Source organism: Natator depressus, chromosome 1, assembly GCF_965152275.1.
Source record: "Natator depressus isolate rNatDep1 chromosome 1, rNatDep2.hap1, whole genome shotgun sequence".
Classification (NCBI taxonomy): domain Eukaryota; kingdom Metazoa; phylum Chordata; order Testudines; family Cheloniidae; genus Natator; species Natator depressus.
The window spans coordinates 172,623,387-172,643,939 of record NC_134234.1 but is presented as its reverse complement, the minus strand read 5'-3'; the positions used below and the strand labels follow the sequence as shown (position 1 = coordinate 172,643,939).

The 20,553-nt window shown below is 46.3% G+C and overlaps 1 protein-coding gene and 1 long non-coding RNA gene across 3 annotated transcripts in view; one reads left to right on the top strand and one right to left on the bottom strand.

Annotated features, from left to right (window-relative positions):
• Positions 1 to 3,198, bottom strand: part of LOC141998546 (uncharacterized) — a 93,973-nt gene extending 90,775 nt beyond the window's left edge. The window contains exon 1 of the long non-coding RNA XR_012641846.1: positions 3,090 to 3,198. This is a non-coding gene — a long non-coding RNA (uncharacterized LOC141998546). The remainder of the gene's footprint in view (positions 1 to 3,089) is intronic.
• Positions 3,063 to 20,553, top strand: part of CXADR (CXADR cell adhesion molecule) — a 53,421-nt gene continuing 35,930 nt past the window's right edge. For both annotated transcript variants that reach the window (XM_074971384.1, XM_074971378.1), the window contains exon 1: positions 3,063 to 3,216. In XM_074971384.1, the coding sequence (XP_074827485.1) occupies positions 3,162 to 3,216 (55 nt within the window). In that variant the 5' untranslated portion in view covers positions 3,063 to 3,161. The remainder of the gene's footprint in view (positions 3,217 to 20,553) is intronic.

Below are 20,553 nucleotides of genomic sequence, written 5' to 3'. Positions count from 1 at the left end.
ATCATGAATAGGTCGGAATATGAACAAGAGGCTGCTAGGCAGCTCTCCAATACCACTTTCTACAAGCCATTACCCTCTGATCCCACTGAGGGTTACCAAAAAAACCTACACCATTTGCTCAAGAAACTTCCTGGAAAAAAAGCACAAGAACAAATCCGCACAGACACACCCTTGGAATCCCGACCTGGGTTATTCTATCTGCTACCCAAGATCCATAAACCGGGAAATCCTGGACGCCCCATCATCTCAGGTATTGGCACCCTGACAGCAGGTTTGTCTGGCTATGTAGACTCCCTCCTCAGGCCCTCCGCTACCAGCACTCCCAGCTATCTTTAAGACACCACTGATTTCCTGAGGAAACTACAATCCATCGGTGATCTTCCTGAAAACACCATCCTGGCCACTATGGATGTAGAAGCCCTCTACAACAACATTCCACACAAAGATGGACTACAAGCCATCAGGAACAGTATCCCTGATAATGTCACGGCAAACCTGGTGGCTGAACTTTGTGACTTTGTCCTCACCCATAACTATTTCACATTTGGGGACAATGTATACCTTCAAATCAGCAGCACTGCTATGGGTACCCGCATGACCCCACAGTATGCCAACATTTTTATGGCTGACTTAGAACAACGCTTCCTCAGCTCTTGTCCCCTAATGCCCCTACTCTACTTGTGCTACATTGATGACATCTCCATCATCTGGACCCATGGAAAAGAAGGCCTTGAGGAATTCCACCAGGATTTCAACAATTTCCATCCCACCATCAACCTCAGCCTGGACCAGTCCACACAAGAGATCCACTTCCTGGACACTACAGTGCTAATAAGCAATGGTCACATAAACACCACCCTATACCGGAAACCTACTGACTGCTATTCCTACCTACATGCCTCCAGCTTTCATCCAGACCACACCACACGATCCATTGTCTACAGCTAAGCTCTACGATACAACCACATTTGCTCCAACCCCTCAGACAGAGACAAACACCTACAAGATCTCTATCAAGCATTCTTACAACTACAGTACCCACCTGCTGAAGTGAAGAAACAGATTGACAGAGCCAGAAGAGTACCCAAAAGTAACCTACTACAGGACAGGTCCAACAAAGAAAATAACAGAACGCCACTAGCCATCACCTTCAGCCCCCAACTAAAACCTCTCCAACGCATCATCAGTGATCTACAACCTATCCTGAAGGACAACCCATCACTCTCACAGATCTTGGGAGACAGGCCAGTCCTTGCTTCCAGACAGCCCCCCAACCTGAAACAAATACTCACCAGCAAACACACCACACAACAGAACCACTAACCCAGGAACCTATCCTTGCAACAAAGCCCGTTGCCAACTGTGTTTACATATCTATTCAGGGGACACCATCATAGGGCCTAATCACATCAGCCACACTATCAGAGGCTCGTTCACCTGCACATCTACCAATGTGATATATGCCATCATGTGCCAGCAATGCCCCTCTACCATGTACATTGGTAAAAGAATAAATGGACACAAATCAGATGTCAAGAATTATAACATTCAAAAACCAGTCGGAGAACACTTCAATCTCTCTGGTCACTCGATTAGAGACCTAAAAGTTGCAATTCTTCAACCAAAAAACTTCAAAAACAGACTCCAACGAGAGACTGCTGAATTGGAATTAATTTGCAAACTGGATACAATTAACTTTAGGCTTGAATAAAGACTGGGAGTGGATGGGTCATTACACAAAGTAAAACTATTTCCCCATGTTTATTCCCCCACCCTCACCCCCCACTGTTCCTCAGGCGTTCTTGTCAACTGCTGGAAATGGCCCACCTTGATTATCACGACAAAAGGTCCCCTCCCCCTCCCCCCCAGTAATAGCTCACATTAAGTGATCGCTCTCTTGTTACCGTGTGTATGGTAACACCCATTGTTTCATGTTTTCTGTGTATATAAATCTCCCCACTGTATTTTCCACTGAATTCACCCGATGAAGTGAGCTGTAGCTCACGAAAGCTTATGCTCAAATAAATTTGTTAGTCTCTAAGGTGCCACAAGTACTCCTTTTCTTTTTGCGAATACGACTAACACGGCTGCTACTCTGAATACTGTATATAGGGCTCCGTGTTTTAAGCACTGACCCTGTCACCTAACCCTGCTAAACGCAAAGGACATTTTTAGATGTCACCAGGTGACCACAGCACTGCACTAGTGCTCCCATCGTGGAGCTGAACGGATGCTGCAAAATAATGGTGGAAACATTTAACAGGGAGGAAGGAGAAACGCTGGTGTTGACACAGCCGGAGAGTAATTTCAGTTGGAGTCACCCTTATGCTGCAGCCAGGGCAGAGGAATGAGTGGGTAGGTGACTGTGCAGGGGCTAGGTGAGGAAGTTAGCTTGACCCAGTCGTAGGGCGTAAACTAGAGCAGGAGCTGCGGGGATTAGCTGTAGGTGCCACGCTGCATGGGAGGCGAAGCCTCTGTGCGCGGCTGTAGCTGTGCTGGGAGGAGGGGGGTGCCCCTGTCGGGGATGGGGGCAGTAGAGGGTGTAGCTGCCGGGTCTGTTGCTGGGTGTCTCTGGGAAGCGTGCGAGGCCAGCAGCTGTGTGCAGGGGGCGGGATGGGTGTGTCGCTTCGCCTGGGGCTGTCCTGTAGCTACGGGTAATGGGTGTGTCCGGGTCAGCGACTCTTTGTCTCTAGTTTCAGAGGGGTAGCGGTGTTAGCCTGTATCAGCAAAAACAAGTGAGGAGTGCTTGGGGCACCTTCGAGACTAACACATTTAAATTAGGCATCCGCTTTCGTGGGCATCTGATGAAGTGGGTTCTAGCCCAGGAAAGCTCATGCCCAAATAAATCGCTTAGTCTCTAAGGTGCCACCAGGACTCCTCCTTGTCTTTGTCGCTCGCCTCTGCTCAGGCGGTGGGGAGTGCCCGGGGGCCGCCGCCGCCTCAGTGTGTGTGTGTGTCCCGGGAGGGGGAGGGAAGGGGGCCCGGGGCGGAGCGGGCAGCGCCTGGGCGGTGTGTGCGCGCGCGGCGGGGGGCGCCTTGGGCCCGGGGGGGGGTCTGTGGCCGGCCGGAAGTGACGGGCCGTCGTTCACCTGCTGGGAGTGTCCGTTGGGAGCCGCCGTGTTGTGAGGAGGACGGTGAGGCGCGACCGCCGCTGACCCGCCATGGAGCTGCCGCCGCGGGCCGCGCTGCTCGGGAGCCTCCTGCTGTGCTGCGCAGGTGAGAGCCCGGCCCGGTGCCGTCCCCCCGCCCCCCGTGTGCCCGGCGGGCACAGCGCGCCCCTCACCCCCGCTCCCTGCCCCGCCGGTCGGGGCTGCCTAGGCGGCGCGGGGGGGGGGAGCGGTGTCCCCGGCACCTCCCCGTTGTCGGGGTCTCCCCCCCCCGCCCCGAGCCCCCTCCGGGGTGTGGTGTGTAGCACGGTGCTGCCCCCGTCCCCCGCCAGCGGCGGGCTCGCCGGGTCCGGTGTGTGCTGCGGGGCGGGGCGGGGGGCCCCTGCCCGGGGCGCTGTCCCCTCGGTGCGCCGCGTTCCCAGCCGGCGAAAGTGCCCCGCGATCCCGCAGCCGGGAAGTGGCTTTGCCAGCGAGGCAGGGTGCGAGCGGCGGGCGCCCGGTGCGGGAGCCCAGACCCACCGCGGCGCTCTCCCAGCCCTGACCCGCCTGAAAAAGAGATCGCGTGGCGCCTTGCCGCGCGTTTCGGGGCTTTGGTCTTTCTGTGGCTTTCAGCGTGATCCGTGTAAACATGTGGCTCCGTAACCTGCAATGTAGGAAACGTGGATTAAATGAAAAGCTCAGGGCAGAGCTAACTTTCACAACGAGTAGTACACGTTATGAATACATTCCTGGGGTAGAAGTCCAAGCAAAGACTATCAGTTACTGTAGTTGGAAATACTTTGGTCTGTTCGCAGCGTCTGGAGCAAAAGCAAGATTTAATTAAGCAAAAGGAGGAGGCATGTTGCACTAAGTGTTCCTAAAACAGCTCCTTGTTTTGACACCCTTTTGGCTGATAAAAGGTGGATAAGCATAGTTTAATTCTTTCAATTTATTTGCAGTTATTTTACAAATTATAGAAATGTTAGGGAATGGCACTATTTAAACAACTGGTTCATTGTTTCCTCAGAAAAATGTGTTCACTATAGTTTGCCTCAAACACTTATTTGTTAATTCCACCTAATTTTAGGAAACTGCTACAGTTATCTGTTGAAACACTTTCTGTTTTCAAAGCTTTCAGATATTTCTTACAATTTTGCATCAATTTTGATGTAATACAAAAGACCTATGAAACACCTGGGGAGGTTAAAAGTTAGAAAAAATGCTTTTCAGCAGTGTTAGGATGACTCTCTCTGTTTCCTGTTGAAATGTTAATGCTATTGTTGATGTCACAGCTGTGTTGGGGAATTACTCATGGGACCAACATTTGTTATAGTAGAATCTCCAAATCTAATCTCTTGTGTGACAGTGCATGAGCTGGAAACTTTCTTGTCAACTTCAAGTAAAAATATATGGCTGGTTTGCTTTTTGCTATCTGCTTTACTGAATATATTACATTTGTTCAGGGATTAATTAAGATTCATTTAAAAATATTTTCCATGTACTTTGAATAGGCACTGTGTATAATCTGGATTGACTGGTGTTAATTTGTGCATTTAGAAACTTCTTTGCTTTCTTTGAGACTCTTGGACAGTTCTGCCCAGAGTGAAGTTTGAGCACAAAACACTTGATTCAAGTGAAAACTGTTCATAGGAAAAAATACTTACGTTACTTTCTCTTTGTAAATCATTAAACTGTACCAGTGTATATAATTACTATCATTTGAAAACTGTTAGAACATTACGTTGATACCTTATCATAAAATGGAAGTAAATGACACAATGTGGTGGTGTTTAATTTGAAAGCGAGTAGCAGAAAATACAATTTATAGTTCCGATCTGTCTTTTTATTTAAAGGCGATTTGAACAGTTGCTTTCAAATTGAATTTGGAAAGAGCAGTAATCGATGTTCAGTACGCAGTCTCTATTTAGATAATTTCATAAAGAGGGTAAATTTTAGCTTTTTGTTTTGTATTTGCCTTCTTCCAATTAAGAATATTGTTTTAATCAAAATAATTTATGTTCCTTTGAATGAACAGTATATTTAAATGATTTTTTCAGTGTTTTGACCTACAGGTTTTCTCAGATAATCTTTTTCCAGTTGTGACAATGATTTAGTCTTCAAGTATTCAGGTATCAAGTTGAGGAGATGCTGTGGTTATGGATATAGTATTGGAAAATAGTTTTCAGATTCTGATCATCTTTAAGTGTGACTTGCAAATGTGTCTGTTACTTCAACCTTGAACTAAAATATAAGTATTATGTTAAAAATATTAAAGAATGTTAAGGTTGCAAAGTCAACGACTCAAAAAGTTAGGAGATGACAGAATTAATGCTGCATAGTCCAACTTTAATTCAGCCCATTTGTTGTATGTGTTGCATGTGGTCATGTAATTAAAGACTATCTTTTCAAAGGTCCCCTGCCTCATCCTGTGCACATAATGGGTTCTGTTAACTCCATGAGTAGCAGCTATTCAACGTTTTGATTTGTCTTCCCATGTCTAACTTATTGTACACCCTTCTTGCTCTGATTTGAATACAGAATTAATTTCCTCATGGGCTTTTCTTACAGAGCTCATCATTGTAATATCAATCTGCTTCATAAACTTTAATTAATTAATTTTCATAACACTTCAGTGAGGTAATGTGGTATTCTGTGGTCACTTTACAGATGAGGAACTGATGCACAAAGAGATTAAGGTAGAGAGAGCCTGCTAATTTTGGGATCCCAGTTTGAAGCACCCAGGGGACTGATTTTTTTCAGGGTATTTAACACATTATATGTCCAGACTGTAATGACTTCCACTGTAGTTGTGAATGGTCAGCTCTTCTGCAAATCAGGCCCCGAATATGTCAGACTGGGCACTTGAAAAATTAGGATTCGAAACAAATAATTAGTGGCTGCCTGTGAATAAATTGATTTAAGTCAGGGTAGTCAATTATTTTTTGTCAAGGTCCAGACTTCAGAGAAACATTTTTCACACTGCAATAACGATAATAAGTAAGTAAGTAAAAAGATTTCATGGTCCATTCAGAAGTGTCTGGCAGTCTGGATTTGGCCCGCAGTCTGCATATTGACTACCCGTGGTTTAAGTGATTTGTCCAGCATCATCTAGAAACCCTGTGGGAGATGGGGAGATAGAAGTCAGTTCTCCAGGGTGGCATTCAACTGCTTTTTCCATGAGACTATCCTTTCTTTCTGTAGTCCCCAGCTTTATTCACTCATTCCAACTTCTCTGAAACAAATGATGCAGAAGTACTACAGACAATAGCCTTGTTTTCTATGCAACTGTGGTTTGTTTCTAGGACACTGCCTATCCTGTGCACTGAATTAAGCAGAGATCATGTGGAGAAAAAAGTGTGTGATCATGTAATTAAAGACTATATCATAAGGCATACTCACCACGGGTCTGAATTAAGGCTGCATGGGCAACTTTAATTCTGGCATTTCCCAGCTTTTGAGTACTTGACTTTGGAACCTTACATTCTCTTAAAGTAGCTTTTTTGGAAGTAATTTCCTAATTTTTTTTAAAGCAAACTGGGGGAAAAAACCCCAAATATCACAGAACTGTAGGGCTGGAAGGGATCTTGAGAAGTCTAACCTTTTCTCCCCGTCCTCCCAATTCACTAGGGAAAATCCCATAAGTTTCATGCTGGTGGTACCATTTCCTAGTTCTTTCCATAAAATGGAGCCAAAGTTGAAGAGTTTGTTCTCCTTGTTTAACAAGAAGAGGTTTCTGCTGGAACTTCTGTGAAACTATTGAGGCTTCTGTGAGGTGGTGGAAGGAGGATGTTTTAGCACTGCCTGTAGACACCTGGGCTGAGGCAGGACCAAGTCAACCTCCAGTGATAGAGATTCCACAACCTCTCGTAGAATCCTATTCCAGAGCTTGACTACCTTTTAGAGTTAAAGTTTTCCCTAATATCTGACCTGAATCTCCCTTGTTGCAGATTAAGCCCATTACTACTTGTCATATCTTCAGTGGACATGGAGAACAATTGATTGCAGTTCCCTTTATAACAGTCCTTAATACCTTATCAGGTTCCCTTTGTCGTCTTTTCTCAAGACTAAACATACTCGGTTTTTAGCCTTTCCTCATAGGTCAGGTTTTCTAAACCATTTATCGTTTTTGTTGCTATCCTCTGGACTCTCTCCAGTTTGTCCACATCTTTCCTGTGTTTAGGCATGGCTGGATTTGGTTTAAATCAACAAATGTTGGTAAACGTTGATTTTAGCTGATGCATTGAAATAAAAGAAAAAAAATCCATCTGTAACAGTCAGCACAAATGCAGCTCCATGTCCCCCCCCTCCTCCCCCCCCCCCCGCCCCACGTACACATTTTGCCTGCAGGGATTGGGTGATGACACCCAAACTGGTCATTATTAGGGTTGGAATCTTTGGAGTTTGGCTCTAAAGCACAGACTTCTGCCACTTGAGCTAAGGGACTAGTTGATAGCAACAGTCGGTTGTAATCCTCTATGGACCAGACTGGAAGGAGGTGACCCACACACTTTGCCAATGGGTTTCACATGTATTTGCTGATTGGCAGAAGATTGTTGAGACAGTGCAATTCTGGGTTCAATTCTGGATTGTGCTTTAATAGTCACAGACCCTTACATCCTGACCCGTTAATCATTTTCTTCTTTCACAGATCCTATCTCAATCTCTCTTCACCTTCCCTCTAGCTCATCATCCTTTTGCATTCCAATCAGGTTAGCTCCTTCTCCATGCAGCCTGAGCACCAGCAGCAGAGGATTCAGAGCTCCCTGTTCATAGTTCTGGTGCCTGGCACCATAGACTCCCAGCCACCAAGAGGAACAATTTCAGGGAGAGTTCTGCTTACTCTTGCAGCCTTGGAATAGATCGTGCTTATTTATTCTGTGGGGATAGCACATGTGCAGTCTGGTTGATATATAGGAGCTGTGTGATGAGCTCGTCCCAGCCCTGCAGCGCAAGGACACGAGAATGAGAGCTGCCTTGCTGTTGGAGAAGTGTGTGGCGATTGCACTGTGGAAGCTGGCTACCCCAGACTGGCCAGTTCGGAGTGGGAAAGGTGATATTAGACTCATGTTGACGGAAGTGTGCAGGGCCATTAATCGCATCCTGCTCCAAAAGACTATGACTCTGGGCAACATGCATGACATTGTGGGTGGCTTTGTACAAATGGGCTTCCCTAACTGCGGTGGTGCGATAGATGGCATGCATATTCCAATTCTGGCACCAGAAGCCTAGCCACCAAATACATTAATCGGAAGGTGTGTTTCTCAATAGTTCTCCAGGCGCTTGTGGATCACCGTGGGTGTCTCACGGACATTAACACAAGCTGGTCCGGAAAAGTGCGTGATGCACGTATCTTTCGGAACACTGGCCTGTTTAGGAAGCTTCAAGCAGGGACTTTCTTCCCGGACCAGAAGATCACCATTGGGGAAGTCGAAATGCCCATTGTGATCCTGGGAGACCCTGCCTACCCCTTAATGCTGTGGCTTATGAAGCCATACACTGGGCACCTTGACAGCAGCAAGGAGCGGTTCAACCAACAGGCTGCGCAAGTGCAGAATGACTGCTGAGTGTGGTTTTGGCCATTTAAAGGCCCGCTGGCACTGCTGATATAGGAGGCTGGACCCGGCCAATGACAATAATCCTATGTTTATAGCCGCATGCTGTACACTACATAATATTTGTGAAGGGAAGGGTGAAAGCTTCATTCAGGGCTGGGCCGCTGAGGCTAAGCGCCTGGAGGCTGAATTTGAACAGCTAGAGACCAGGGCTATTAAAGGGGCGCAGCACAGGGCCATAAGGATCAGGGATGCCTTGAGACAGCAATTTGAAGCTGAAAGCCACTAATATTTGTGGCTATGCTCAGGAGTGCAGTGCATGTAATGCTAGGAGATGATTGTGATTGGTGCAGACGATTCACTGTGAAGGTTTAAGAAAATTGCCTCTTGCTTTGCAGGGCTCTGTTTGTTTTCAGTTCATGGAATAAAGATTGCTTTCAACCAAAACAATTCTTTTATTAAAAAACAACAACTCGAGGAGAGAGACAAATAAAAAAAAACACACATCAGCACTGAGGGGGATGGTAGAAGGAAGAGTTTCAGGAGGACGTGGGGTCCCGGGATGGTTAAAGATTTGTGTATGTCCAGGTATCATCCAACCTTCTCCCTGGGAGTACAGTGTAGCAGGTACTGTACTTCTGCGGGGCTAAACTGCAGAAGGATGGGTGTTGAGTGCAGTGGGTACTGGGAGTGCTCAGTGCTAGACTGTGGTGAGGGAAAAGTGGAACTCAGCGGGTGCAGACTGGAGCCAGGAAGTTGATAGGAATGTGTTGGCAGTGTCTGGGAGGCTCATGGGAAAGAGTTTTGCAACAGCTGCTGTAGGGGAGGGTGGGCGTGGAGCTGCTCAGTTTGCAGTGCTAGTAGCACCTGGAGCGTGTCCATAACATTTAAGAGCTGCTCCGTGGCTTCGTTCTGGCGTGCCACATTCTCCTTTCGGTCCCTCTTCTCGCTGTCCCGCCACTCCTTCAATTCTTGTTTTTCAGCTGCAGAGTGCATCATGACATCACGCAGGAAGTCCTCTTTAGTTCTTTGTAGCCACTTTCTAATTCTGCACAGCTGTTCAGCTGGCGGTAACAAAGAGGGAGGCTGGGCTCCCAAGGTCATATATGTGAAGCCAAAATGCAACATTTTACAGAAACAGTATTGATTGCAACAAACAGACCACTGATTCAGTGATTTAAAACAACCACTATTCACATACCTGTCACTAACTGGCTGGCCCCAGGCAAGCACACATGAGCCACAAGACCCCCAAAATGGTGAGTAACCGCTGGGGCAGGGGAAATCAGTGTTCCAGGTCCGTACTGTACACTGGGCACATGGCTCTTGGGGAGAGCCAGCACTGTAGCGGGGGCCTTGTAATCATTACTGTCCCCATATTTTCCCCAGGCTGTGTTGATTATGGAAGATATTTCGTTGCTGAGGGTGAGCAGGGAATCAAGGAAGGGTCTTTTCCAAGACTGTGACTTCTGCCTTGGCCCTTATGCCGCTCCACTGTGTGCAGCAATGGTGTCTGTTCCCCATCTCCCTCCCCCCTCCCCCCCCCGTGACTGACAGAGTGCTGCGGGAAAGTTACCCTTAATGGGGCAAGAAACAAAGCAGCTCTGCCAAAGAACCTGCGGCAGCGGTTTGCCCAGTGTCTCCATGAGAGTTTCGTAGAGATCTCTGAGGCAGATTCCCGTGAAGTGAGGGAGTCAGTCAACACCCTGTTCTGCCACTCAGACTAGGCATGTGGTGGTAGGTGTATCATACAGACACAAGTCTGCTTTCTGCAACCCTCTTGCACCCAACAACTCGCTTCAGCGATTCCCAAAATCAAAGCCACTTACCAGGGGCCTCCTCTCCTGTTTGCACTTTGCCAAGCTCCGACAGGTGTGACTGGTTATCCTCCTCTGAGGTAGAGAAGAGCTCCTGGCTGCATGCATCTCTGACCTCCAAGTCGTCCTCTGCCTTTGGGTCCCCACATCCCCTCTCCACATCCTTGTCCAAGATTTCCTCCTCCTTGCTCCGTCCGCTCTCGACTGGCACGTGAGCCAACGAAGTATCCACAGTGGCCTTCTCGGTGGAGGTTGGGTCGCCACCGAATATTGCGTCCAGCTGCTTGTAGAATCGGCAGCTCGTGGGCACAGCACTGGAGCAGCAGTTTGCCTCCCGTGACTTGTGGTAGGCGTTCCGCAACTCCTTCACTTTTGACCCTGCACTGCAGTGTGTCCCGGTCATGGCCCCTTTCTGTCATGCATCATGACATCTTCCGTAGGTATCATAATTCCTATGGCTGGAGTGCAGCTGGGACTGGACAGCCTCCTCTCCCCAAATACTGATGAGGTCCAGCAGCTTGGCATTGCTCCAAAGCGGGGATCGCCTGGTGCGTGGAGCAGGCATGGCCACCTGGAAAGATGTACTGAGACCGTTCCGTGTGTCACTGAGCAAACAGGAAGGGGACTTTTAAAATTCCTAAGGAATTTAAGGGATGGGGCTCACGGTTGGCCACCTGAGAGCAGGGCAGTAAAGGTCAAACCAATGACCAGAGAGGTGAGAACAGGCATTGTGGGACACCTTCTGGAGGCCAATCGCAGTGCTGTAGTCAACCAGGGTGTCTACACTGGTACCAAGGTGCTGTATCCCGTCGCAGAAAGCTGTATGCCTCTCATCGGGGGGGTGTTTTTTTTTTTATAGCGCTGCAACTGTTTGGCAGTGTGTACACCTCAGGAGTTATACCGCAGAAAGCTGCGTTACTGCACATCAACTTGTCAGTGTAGACAAGGCCTTAGTGACTGCTTTTGTTGCTTCACTTTCCCAAGCAGCTGCTAAGTGGTTCATATGGGATTTGGGTTACCTTCAGCTTTCTGTAAAGCAGCAGTGAAACTGACTAAGCTAGTAAATTTCACTTGCTGCTGCTTTCTGGATTCAAAGACAGGTAGTGCATTTGTTCACATATGGAAGCATATCTTTGCAGTCATAAAAGCTAGATATGTTAAAATGAAAGCCTACATTCTGCAGAAATTGGTGGCTTAGCTCCTTCTCCATGCAACCTACCTGGGAAAGCTTCCTACCTGCTACTGGTGAACGGGTGAATGCTTTTTTTTCAGTCACTGCATTATCTCTGGTTTATTCTCTGGTAGAGGATTTTGTCTTTTCCAACCCTTGCTTTTAGCTGATTTTTCAGGATTGTTTGCTGAGAGTGGGCTCTTCTCTCAATTGGGTGATTTTTTCCCCCTTAAAAACAAACTTCGCTGGCATGCGTATAATCATCTTAAGTAACTTAACAGGCTGAATTATTATTTTTGAGAGAGATAAGAAATAATCTTATGAGTACCTATTTGGAACAAATCCATCAGATTCACTTTTCTTGTTTATGAAGGAAAAATATATCCCACTTCAGCAAAAATTTGGAGTTCCTGCTTCAAATCTTCAGTTATAATACATACAGTAATATCTTGGCTTAGTATTTACAGATAAATCTTCCCTTGACTTGGGGGAAATATAGAGAATTTTAGCTTCAGATGGTAAGGTTAAAACTGTTTAGTTTGTATCTATACTGACCTTTCTCTGACTACTTTTCTGCTTTTTCTCATTCCCTCCCCCATCTACCATCACTACAGGCAGTACCCTTGGATTCACTTTATCTCTCAGCAGTTCTAGAATAACCAAACCTTTTAACACCTCTGTGTTGTCATTCCTTTCTAACCAGGTCTGCTTGAGGTCAGAATACCACATTTTACAGAGTCTATACTTGGTTATTTTTGTACACTAGCACATTCTAAGGTTAAAATGATCAAAAGTAGGTTTCTTAAAACAGTTCAGTCAGTTCACTTTTGCTAAATAAAATCAGTTTGTAAATTAGAGAGGGTAGTTGCTTCTGAAATTGTGACTCTTAAAGGCAATTTAGTCTGATTTGCTTTTGTTTGTTTGCCTATTGCTTTTTCTTCCTCTACTCTCTAGGGCAGTAGGCACCCATGTCAAAACCCTTAGTGTAGATGCAGTTGTACTGGCAAAACTGCACTTTGCTGGTATAGTTTTATTTTGCTTGGAGTTGAGGGCTGAGAGAGTGCAGCTGGAATAAGCTATAGTGGCAAAAGCATGCTTTTGACAGTATAAACTGTGTCCATGCTAGGAGTGTGATGTTGGTATAGTATACTGGTATAGCTATAGTGGCAACATGTTCCTAGTATAGACCTGACCTAAAACCTATTTTGAGAAGAAGATACAGGCATAAGATGGTAAAGTGTGATGATAAGCCATATGTACTACTAGCTAATGGCTGACCCATAGAATCTATTGTGTCCATTAACACCCATTTGAAATGCTATTAATTCTAAAAAGAATTCACTGTATTCATTAGTTAGACATTCTGTAATATGAATAACTACAAAAACTAGCAACATTTACACTGTAAAAAGGAGACTAAAGTGTCTTTGTTCCTTGCTCTTGAAGACTAAGTTTAAGATTCAGTGTAAATGAGTTGAAAATTAGGTTGGTTTGCAGATGTCCAGGTGACTGGGGTACGTGGGAGTAAATCAGAAGTGCTGCCATATCACTAAGATGAGAAACATTTCTAGATAAAGAACAGTGGTTTGAGGATTCTGTGTGGTGATCCTCTTGATGCTGTTACCATTATTGCAGTCTTGTAAAATCCCACTTGAGTGGCACTAGTAATATAAGTTATTTTGTATATTCAACAAGGTAAAGGTGGGGGAATGGATTTTGGGTAGGCAGAGTTAACTGTCTTGTACACCTGAATTATTGGGTTATTGGAGAGAATTTTGTTCTGATTTTTTGAGAGGGAATAGTGTGGGATAATCCATGACAAATGCAACATGTTATGCCAGGTATAATAGAATTTAGATATGTCTGTGTGACATACAAATCAACCGAGAAATACATTTCCAGTATCTCTTGACTATGCAATTTGAAGCTACACGCGTCGTATGTGTGGTTAAATTAAATTAAATGCCCTTGCCTACAATAGACAATGTAACCCTTTGTAATTGAACTGGTAGGATAGCACCAGTATAAATATTAGCAGTACAATGTCTACCCTAGCTATGGTTTTTCAGGTGCAGGTCAGCTGCAGTTCTGCCCTAAACTCTCATTAGTGCTGTACCATCTGATGACAATTTATCTGCCCTTGGAATACCTATCCCACAGATCCTGGCACAGCTGTCTGAAGCTGTGGGTTTCTGAGAGTTTCCAAAAGGCCATCTTGGAGCCAAGGGGAATGTTGAAGTCTGACCTCTTCTTCCTCTCTCCGCAATTTACTGGGGAGAATCCCAAAGGTTCCCTACTTCTGGTACCATTTCCTAGTCCTTTCTATAAAATGGAGCCACAGGTGAAGACTTGGTTCTCCTTGTTTAACAAGAAGAGGTTTCTGCTGGAACTTCTGTGAAACTATTGAGGCTTCTATGAGGTGGTGGAGGGAGGATGTTTTAACACTTCCCGTAGACAGCTTGAGAAGGAAGATTAGTTCTTGGAATTTGTAATTCACCAGTCATGCATTCATCATGCTTGGAGTAGACAACATTGCACTGAACTTGCAGACAGTGGTGTCAGTCGGTAGAGCATCACTTTTGTGTTTGGATCATAACTACAGACTGAGTTCTTGAAGCCTATCATGAGCAGCAGTGTCTGCATAATTTCAGGATGTAATGGATTTTACAGTATCTCTTTGGGGAATTCCATACCTTATGGATAAGAGCTCCCCTTTGTGTGGAAAAGAGGGGCAGTTGCCCTGTGGAAGCTGGCTACCGTGGATGGTTGCTACTTATATGGCACCATTTTGGCAGTGGGAAGCCTATGATGAGTGAAGTTTGGACATTTGTAGGGCATATAATGTGTTGAAGAGGTGCACGGTTAAGGATTTAAATAGCTGGGACTCCCAAACCGTATGAGCCATTGAATTTATGTACACATTTTATGGCAGCCTCAAACAAATCTAAATGCATAATAATGGAAAGAGGTTCCAACTGTTCAGTGGTGATGCAAGCCTTAGTGGCTCACCATGGCAGGTTCATGGATGTGTACATTGGGTGACCACGGCAAGCATGGAGCCTGCTCAGATCACCGCAGCAGTTATGAGCATTGTAAACACCTTCTGCATCATCATGCAGAACCAGAACCTGCAAAAGCAGGCGAGGAGGCGATGGCAGTGTGGTGACAAGAGTGATGAGGACATGGACACAGACTTCTCTCAAAGCAAGGGCCCCGGCAATTTGGCCATCCTGGTGGCAATGGGGCAGGCTCATGCCATGGAACGCAGATTCTGGGCCCGTGAAACAAGCACAGACTGGTGGGACCGCATAGTGTTGCAGGTCTGGGATGATTCTCGGTGGCTGCGAAACGTTCGCATGCGTAAGGGCACTTTCATGGAACTTTGTGACTTGGTTTTCCCTGCCCGGAAGCTCAAGAATACCAAGATGAGAGCAGCCCTCACAGTTCACAAGCGAGTGGCGATAGCCCTGTGGAAGCTTGCAATGCCAGACGGCTACCGGTCAGTCAGGAATCAATTTGGAGTGGGCAAATCTACTGTGGGGGCTGCTGTGATCCAAGTAGCCAATGCTATCACTGAGCTGCTGCTATCAAGGGTAGTGACTCTGGGAAATGTGCAGGTTATAGTGGATGGCTTTGCTGCAATGGGATTCCCTAACTGTGTTGGGGAGATAGACGGAACGCAGATCCCTATCTTGGGACCACCAAGGCAGCCAGTACATAAACCGAAAGGGGTTCTTTTCAATGGTGCTGCAAGCATGGTGGATCACAAGGGAGGTTTCTCCGATATCAACATGGCCGGGAAAGGTACATGACACGCGCATCTTCAGGAACTCTGGTCTGTCTGAACAGCTGCAGCAAGAGACTTACTTCCCATGCCAGAAAATAACTGTTGGGGATGTTGAAATGTCGATAGTTATCCTTGGGGACCCAGCCTACCCTTTAATGCCATGGCTCATGAAGCCGTACACAGGCAGCCTGGACAGTAGTCAGGAGCTGTTCAACTATAGGATGAGCAAGTACAGAATGGTGGTAGAATGTGCATTTGGACGTTTAAAAGCGCACTGGCGCAGTTTACTGACTCGGTTAGACCTCGGCAAAACCAATATTCCCATTGTTATTACTGCTTGCTGTATGCTCCCCAATATCTGTGAGAATAAGGGGGAGACATTTATGGCAGGGTGGGAAGTTGAGGCAAATCGCCTGGCTGCTGATTATGCACAGCCAGACACCAGGGCGGTTAGAACAGCACAGGAGGGCGCGGTACGCATCAGAGAAGCTTTGAAAACCAGTTTCATGGCTGACCAGGCTATGGTGTGACAGTTCTGTTTGTTTCTCCTTGATGAAAACCCGCCCCCTTGGTTCACTGTACTTCCCTGTAAGCCAACCACCCTTCCCTCCCCCTTCGATCACCGCTTGCAGAGGCAATAAAGTCATTGTTGTTTGAAATTTATGCATTCTTTATTAATGCATCACACAAATGGGGGGATAAATTGCCAGGGTAGCCCGGGAGGGGTGGGGAAGGAGGGAAGCACCGGGTGGGGTGGGGGAGGAGGGAAGGACAAGGCCACACAGCAATTCAAAACTTATTGAATGCCAGCCTTCTGTTGCTTGGGCAGTCCTCTGGAACTTGGGGAGGAGAGTGGTTGATTACACAGGGGCTGCAGTGGCGGTCTGTGCCTTTCCTGCACCTCAGCCATACGCTGGAGCATATCAGTTTGATCCTCCAGTAGTCTCATAATTGTATCCTGCCTCCTCTCATCATGGTGCTGCCACTTTTCCTCTTGATCCTACTACCTCTCCTGTTGCTCCCGCCACCTGTCCTCTTGCGCGTCCCTCCTGTCCTCGTGTTCATTTTGTGTTTTCCTGGACTCTACCATTGTCTGCCTCCACGCATTCTGCTGGGCTTTTTCAGTTTGGGTGGACTGCATGAGCTCAGAGAACATTTCATCGTGAGTGCATTTTTTTTCTACCTTCTTATCTGTGCTAGCCTCTGGGACGGAGATGCTAGTCGCAGGGTTGAAACATTTGCAGCTGTGGGAGGGGAAGAAAAGGGAGATTAAAATTGAAAGACACATTGGCCATTTAAAAGGAGGGGCTGATGTTTTCAGGTTAACGTACAGCACAAACCCAACTAACCCTCCCCCCACCACATGGCTAACAGCGGGGATGATTTCTTTTCAGCCACAGGCAAAACAGCCCAGCAGGAACGGCCAGCTCTGAATGTCCCCTGAATAAAATTCCCCTTTTTCAACCAGGTGACCATGAATGATATCACTCTCCTGAGGATAACAGAGAGAGAAAGAACGGATGTTGCTTGAATGCCAGCAAACACCGGGACCACACGTTGCCATGCTTTGTTATGCAATGATTCCAGACTACGTGCTACTTGCCTGCCGTGGTAAAGTGTCCTACCATGGAGGACGCAATACGGCTGCCCTCCCCAGAAACCTTTTGCAAAGGCATTGGGAGTACCTCCAGGACAGCTTCACTGAGATGTCCCTGGAGGATTTCCGCCCCATCCCCAGATACCTTAACAGGCTTTTCCAGTAGCTGTTCTGTCCGCGAATGCATCCCAAGTCTTCAGGGCAAAGTAATCATTAAACACGCTTGCTTTTAAACCGTGTATTGTATTTACAAAGGTACACTCACCAGAGGTGCCTTCTCCGCCTTCAAGGTCTGGGAGCCCGGTTTGGGAGGGTATTGGATCCAGGGTGATAAACAGTTCCTGGCTGTCAGGGAGAACGGTTTCTCCGCTTGCCTGGTGTACGCTATCTTCAACCTCCCCCTTCTCATCATCTTCCTCATCCCCAAATCCTCATCCCTGTTGTGTGAGACTTCCCCCCTTGCAGGAGTCCACATACAGAGGTGGGGCAGTGGTAGGGGCACCCCCTAGAATTGTATGCAGCTTATCATAGAAGCGACATATCTGGAGCTCTCACCCCGAGTGGCCGTTTGCCTCTCTGGTTCTTTGGTAGGCTTGCCTAAGCTCCTTAAGTTTCATGTGGCACTGCTGCGGGTCCCTGTGATAGCCTCTGTCCTTCATGCCCTTGGAGATTTTTTCAAATATTTTGGCATTTAGTCTTTTGAAACGGAGCTCTGATAGTATGGATTCGTCTCCCCATACAGCGATGAGATCCAGTACCTCCTGTTCAGTCCATTCTGGAGCTCTTTTGCGATTCTGGACTCCATGGTCTCCTCTGCTGATGAGATCTGCACGGTCACCTTGCCACACTGGCCAAACAGGAAATGAAATTCAAAAGTTCGCGAGGCTTTTCCTGTCTACCTGGCCAGTGCATCCGAGTTCAGAGTGCTGTCCAGAGCGTTCACAATGGAGCACTGTGGGATAGCTCCCGGAGGCCAATACCGTCGAATTACGTCCACACTAACCCAAATTCGACCCGGCAATGTTGATTTCAGCGCTAATCTCCCTGTCTGGTAGGAGTACAGAAATCGATTTTAAGAGCCCATTAAGTCGACAAAAATGGCTTCGTTATCTGGACGGGTGCAGGGTTAAATCGATCTAACACTGCTTAATTCGACCTAAACTCGTAGTGTAGAGCAGGGCTAAAGAAGTTTAGTATGTAAACCATTTTGTTACTTAACTGTGAGGCAGGCTCTAACAGACATCCGTTATAATGTAATGTTACACCTAAGACTGAAGGTCAGTCATTTGACCCTCTTGCTAATCTCTCATTTATGTATCTGAGAAACAATAATTATCAGTTGTAAATGCTGCTGCAAAGATCGTTCTCTCAGCCTGTTGATTTTGATCCCTTGTCACAGATCAAGTCACGTGCTTGCTCTTTGCCACTCACTGGACTGCTGTAAGGGAATCCTGCTGCTGAATCCCAGGGTGTTTGAAGCCCCCAGAATGTGAATAGTCGAGGCACTGCTGTTTCCAGGCACACTCTTGAGATGCAGATTTTCTGTCTGCCAGACTTCATTGCCCACTTGTTAAATTTTCAAATGAGCAGCTTTATGTTTTCTCCCAGGCCTTCCCCTCATGCTTGGGAGGAGTTCCCCACAAACATCTGAAAAACTGCCTCATTATCCTTTTTCCAGTCTCTCCTGAGATGCTTACAAAAATTGACAATTGTTAGGCTGCTTGTGTGCTGATACACTGTCTCTCATGCTGACCAGTATTGTCTCATTGTTTCCCTTTACTCCCCACACTGTCTGTATTCATCTGTTGTCTCTTTTCTTGTATGTAGATTGTACGCTCTTGGGGGGTAGGGGGGTGCATGTTTGCGCATGTGGTGCATGTTTTTGTTCTGTGTGTTCAGCTCCTAGCACAGTGGGGTCCAAGACCAGGGCTACTAAGCGTTATGGTAATAGAAGTAATAATTAATCAGGGAGGGAAGAAGCCTACTATAATTGCTCTCAAAACTCATAATTGTGACATCAGAACTATATTTATACTGAAATTCCGGTACTTATCCTACCATTAGCTATCATCAGTGCAGCCCTATGGATGGTAACACTAGTGGAAATACTGGTATGGATTAGGACAGGTTTTGATCTTTATCTCAGCTAAACAGTGATGGTAACTTTACACTGCTTTTGGAAATTTTCCCATTCTCTCTCTCTCAGGGAATATCCCTTCTCCTTTCCACTTGCTTGAGCTTTTTTAATGGGTGAGGTACAGGAGCCATTCTCTTCCTGGTGCAGTGGAGCTCGATGGTAGAGTGAGAGCAGGGGGTTGCAGGCTTTCCTGGGTGTAGCCACAGCTGAACCCTTGCTACCAGTGCTGCCACCAGCATAGTGACTCCTGAAAAAGCTTCTGCGTGGGATGGGGAGGGGCTTGGGTGCCTATGCCCAGTCAGGTGCATGAGCTCCCTCTTCAGCTCCTCCTGCTCCTATTCATTTGAACTGTGTAGGGTGGGGTGGGATGAGCTTCTGAGCTAGAGGTAAGGATCTTGAGCGCTGCTAGTTTGTCAGCCCTACTGTAAAACCTGTTGCAAGAGGACCTCTTCCCATCTAAAGAGTCAGTCCTCTGTTAGGAGAATTTAGAGGATATTCTTTCTTCAAAACTCTAAAATATATGATTTCTGCAGAGTGAACCTATGTAGATAACATTCTCTGACAGGCTACTGAGGAAATTTTATCACTTCCTCTTATATTTTGTTCTTTTAATTAAAAGGTGGGTGTGATCACCAGTCAAACTGTTACTCTAGAATTTAATGAAATAAGTGGGAAAAAGACCTGTCATAAATATAAAGGGAAGGGTAAAAACCTTTAAAATCCCTCCTGGCCAGAGGAACACACCTTTCACCTGTAAAGGGTTAAGAAGCTAGGATAACCTCGCTGGCACCTGACCAAAATGACCAATGAGGAGACAGGATACTTTCAAAGATGGGGGGGGGGGGGAGAAACAAAGGTTCCCTCTGTCTTTGTGAGGTTTTTGCCAGGAACAGAAAAGGAATGGAGTCTTAGAACTTAGTAAGTAATCTAGCTAGATATGCTTTAGATTCTGTTTTGTTTAAATGGCTGATAAAATAAGCTGTGCTGAATGGAATGTATATTCCTGTTTTTGTGTCTTTTTGTAACTTAAGGTTTTGCCAAGAGGGATTCTCTATGTTTTGAATCTGATTACCCTGTAAGGTATTTACCATCCTGATTTTACAGAGGTGATTCTTTTAGTTTTTCTTCAATTAAAATTCTTCTTTTAAGAACCTGATTGGTTTTTCATTGTCCTTAAGATCCAAGGGTTTGGGTCTGTGTTCACCTATGCAAATTGGTGAGGATTTTTATCAAGCCTTCCCCAGGAAAGGGAGTGTAGCATTTGGGGAGGATTTTGTGGGGAAAGACGTTTCCAAGCTGGCTCTTTCCCTGTTATATATTTGATGGACGCTTGGTGGTGGCAGCAATAAAGTTCAAGGGCAAAAGGTAAAATAGTTTGTACCTTGGGGAAGTTTAACCTAAGCTGG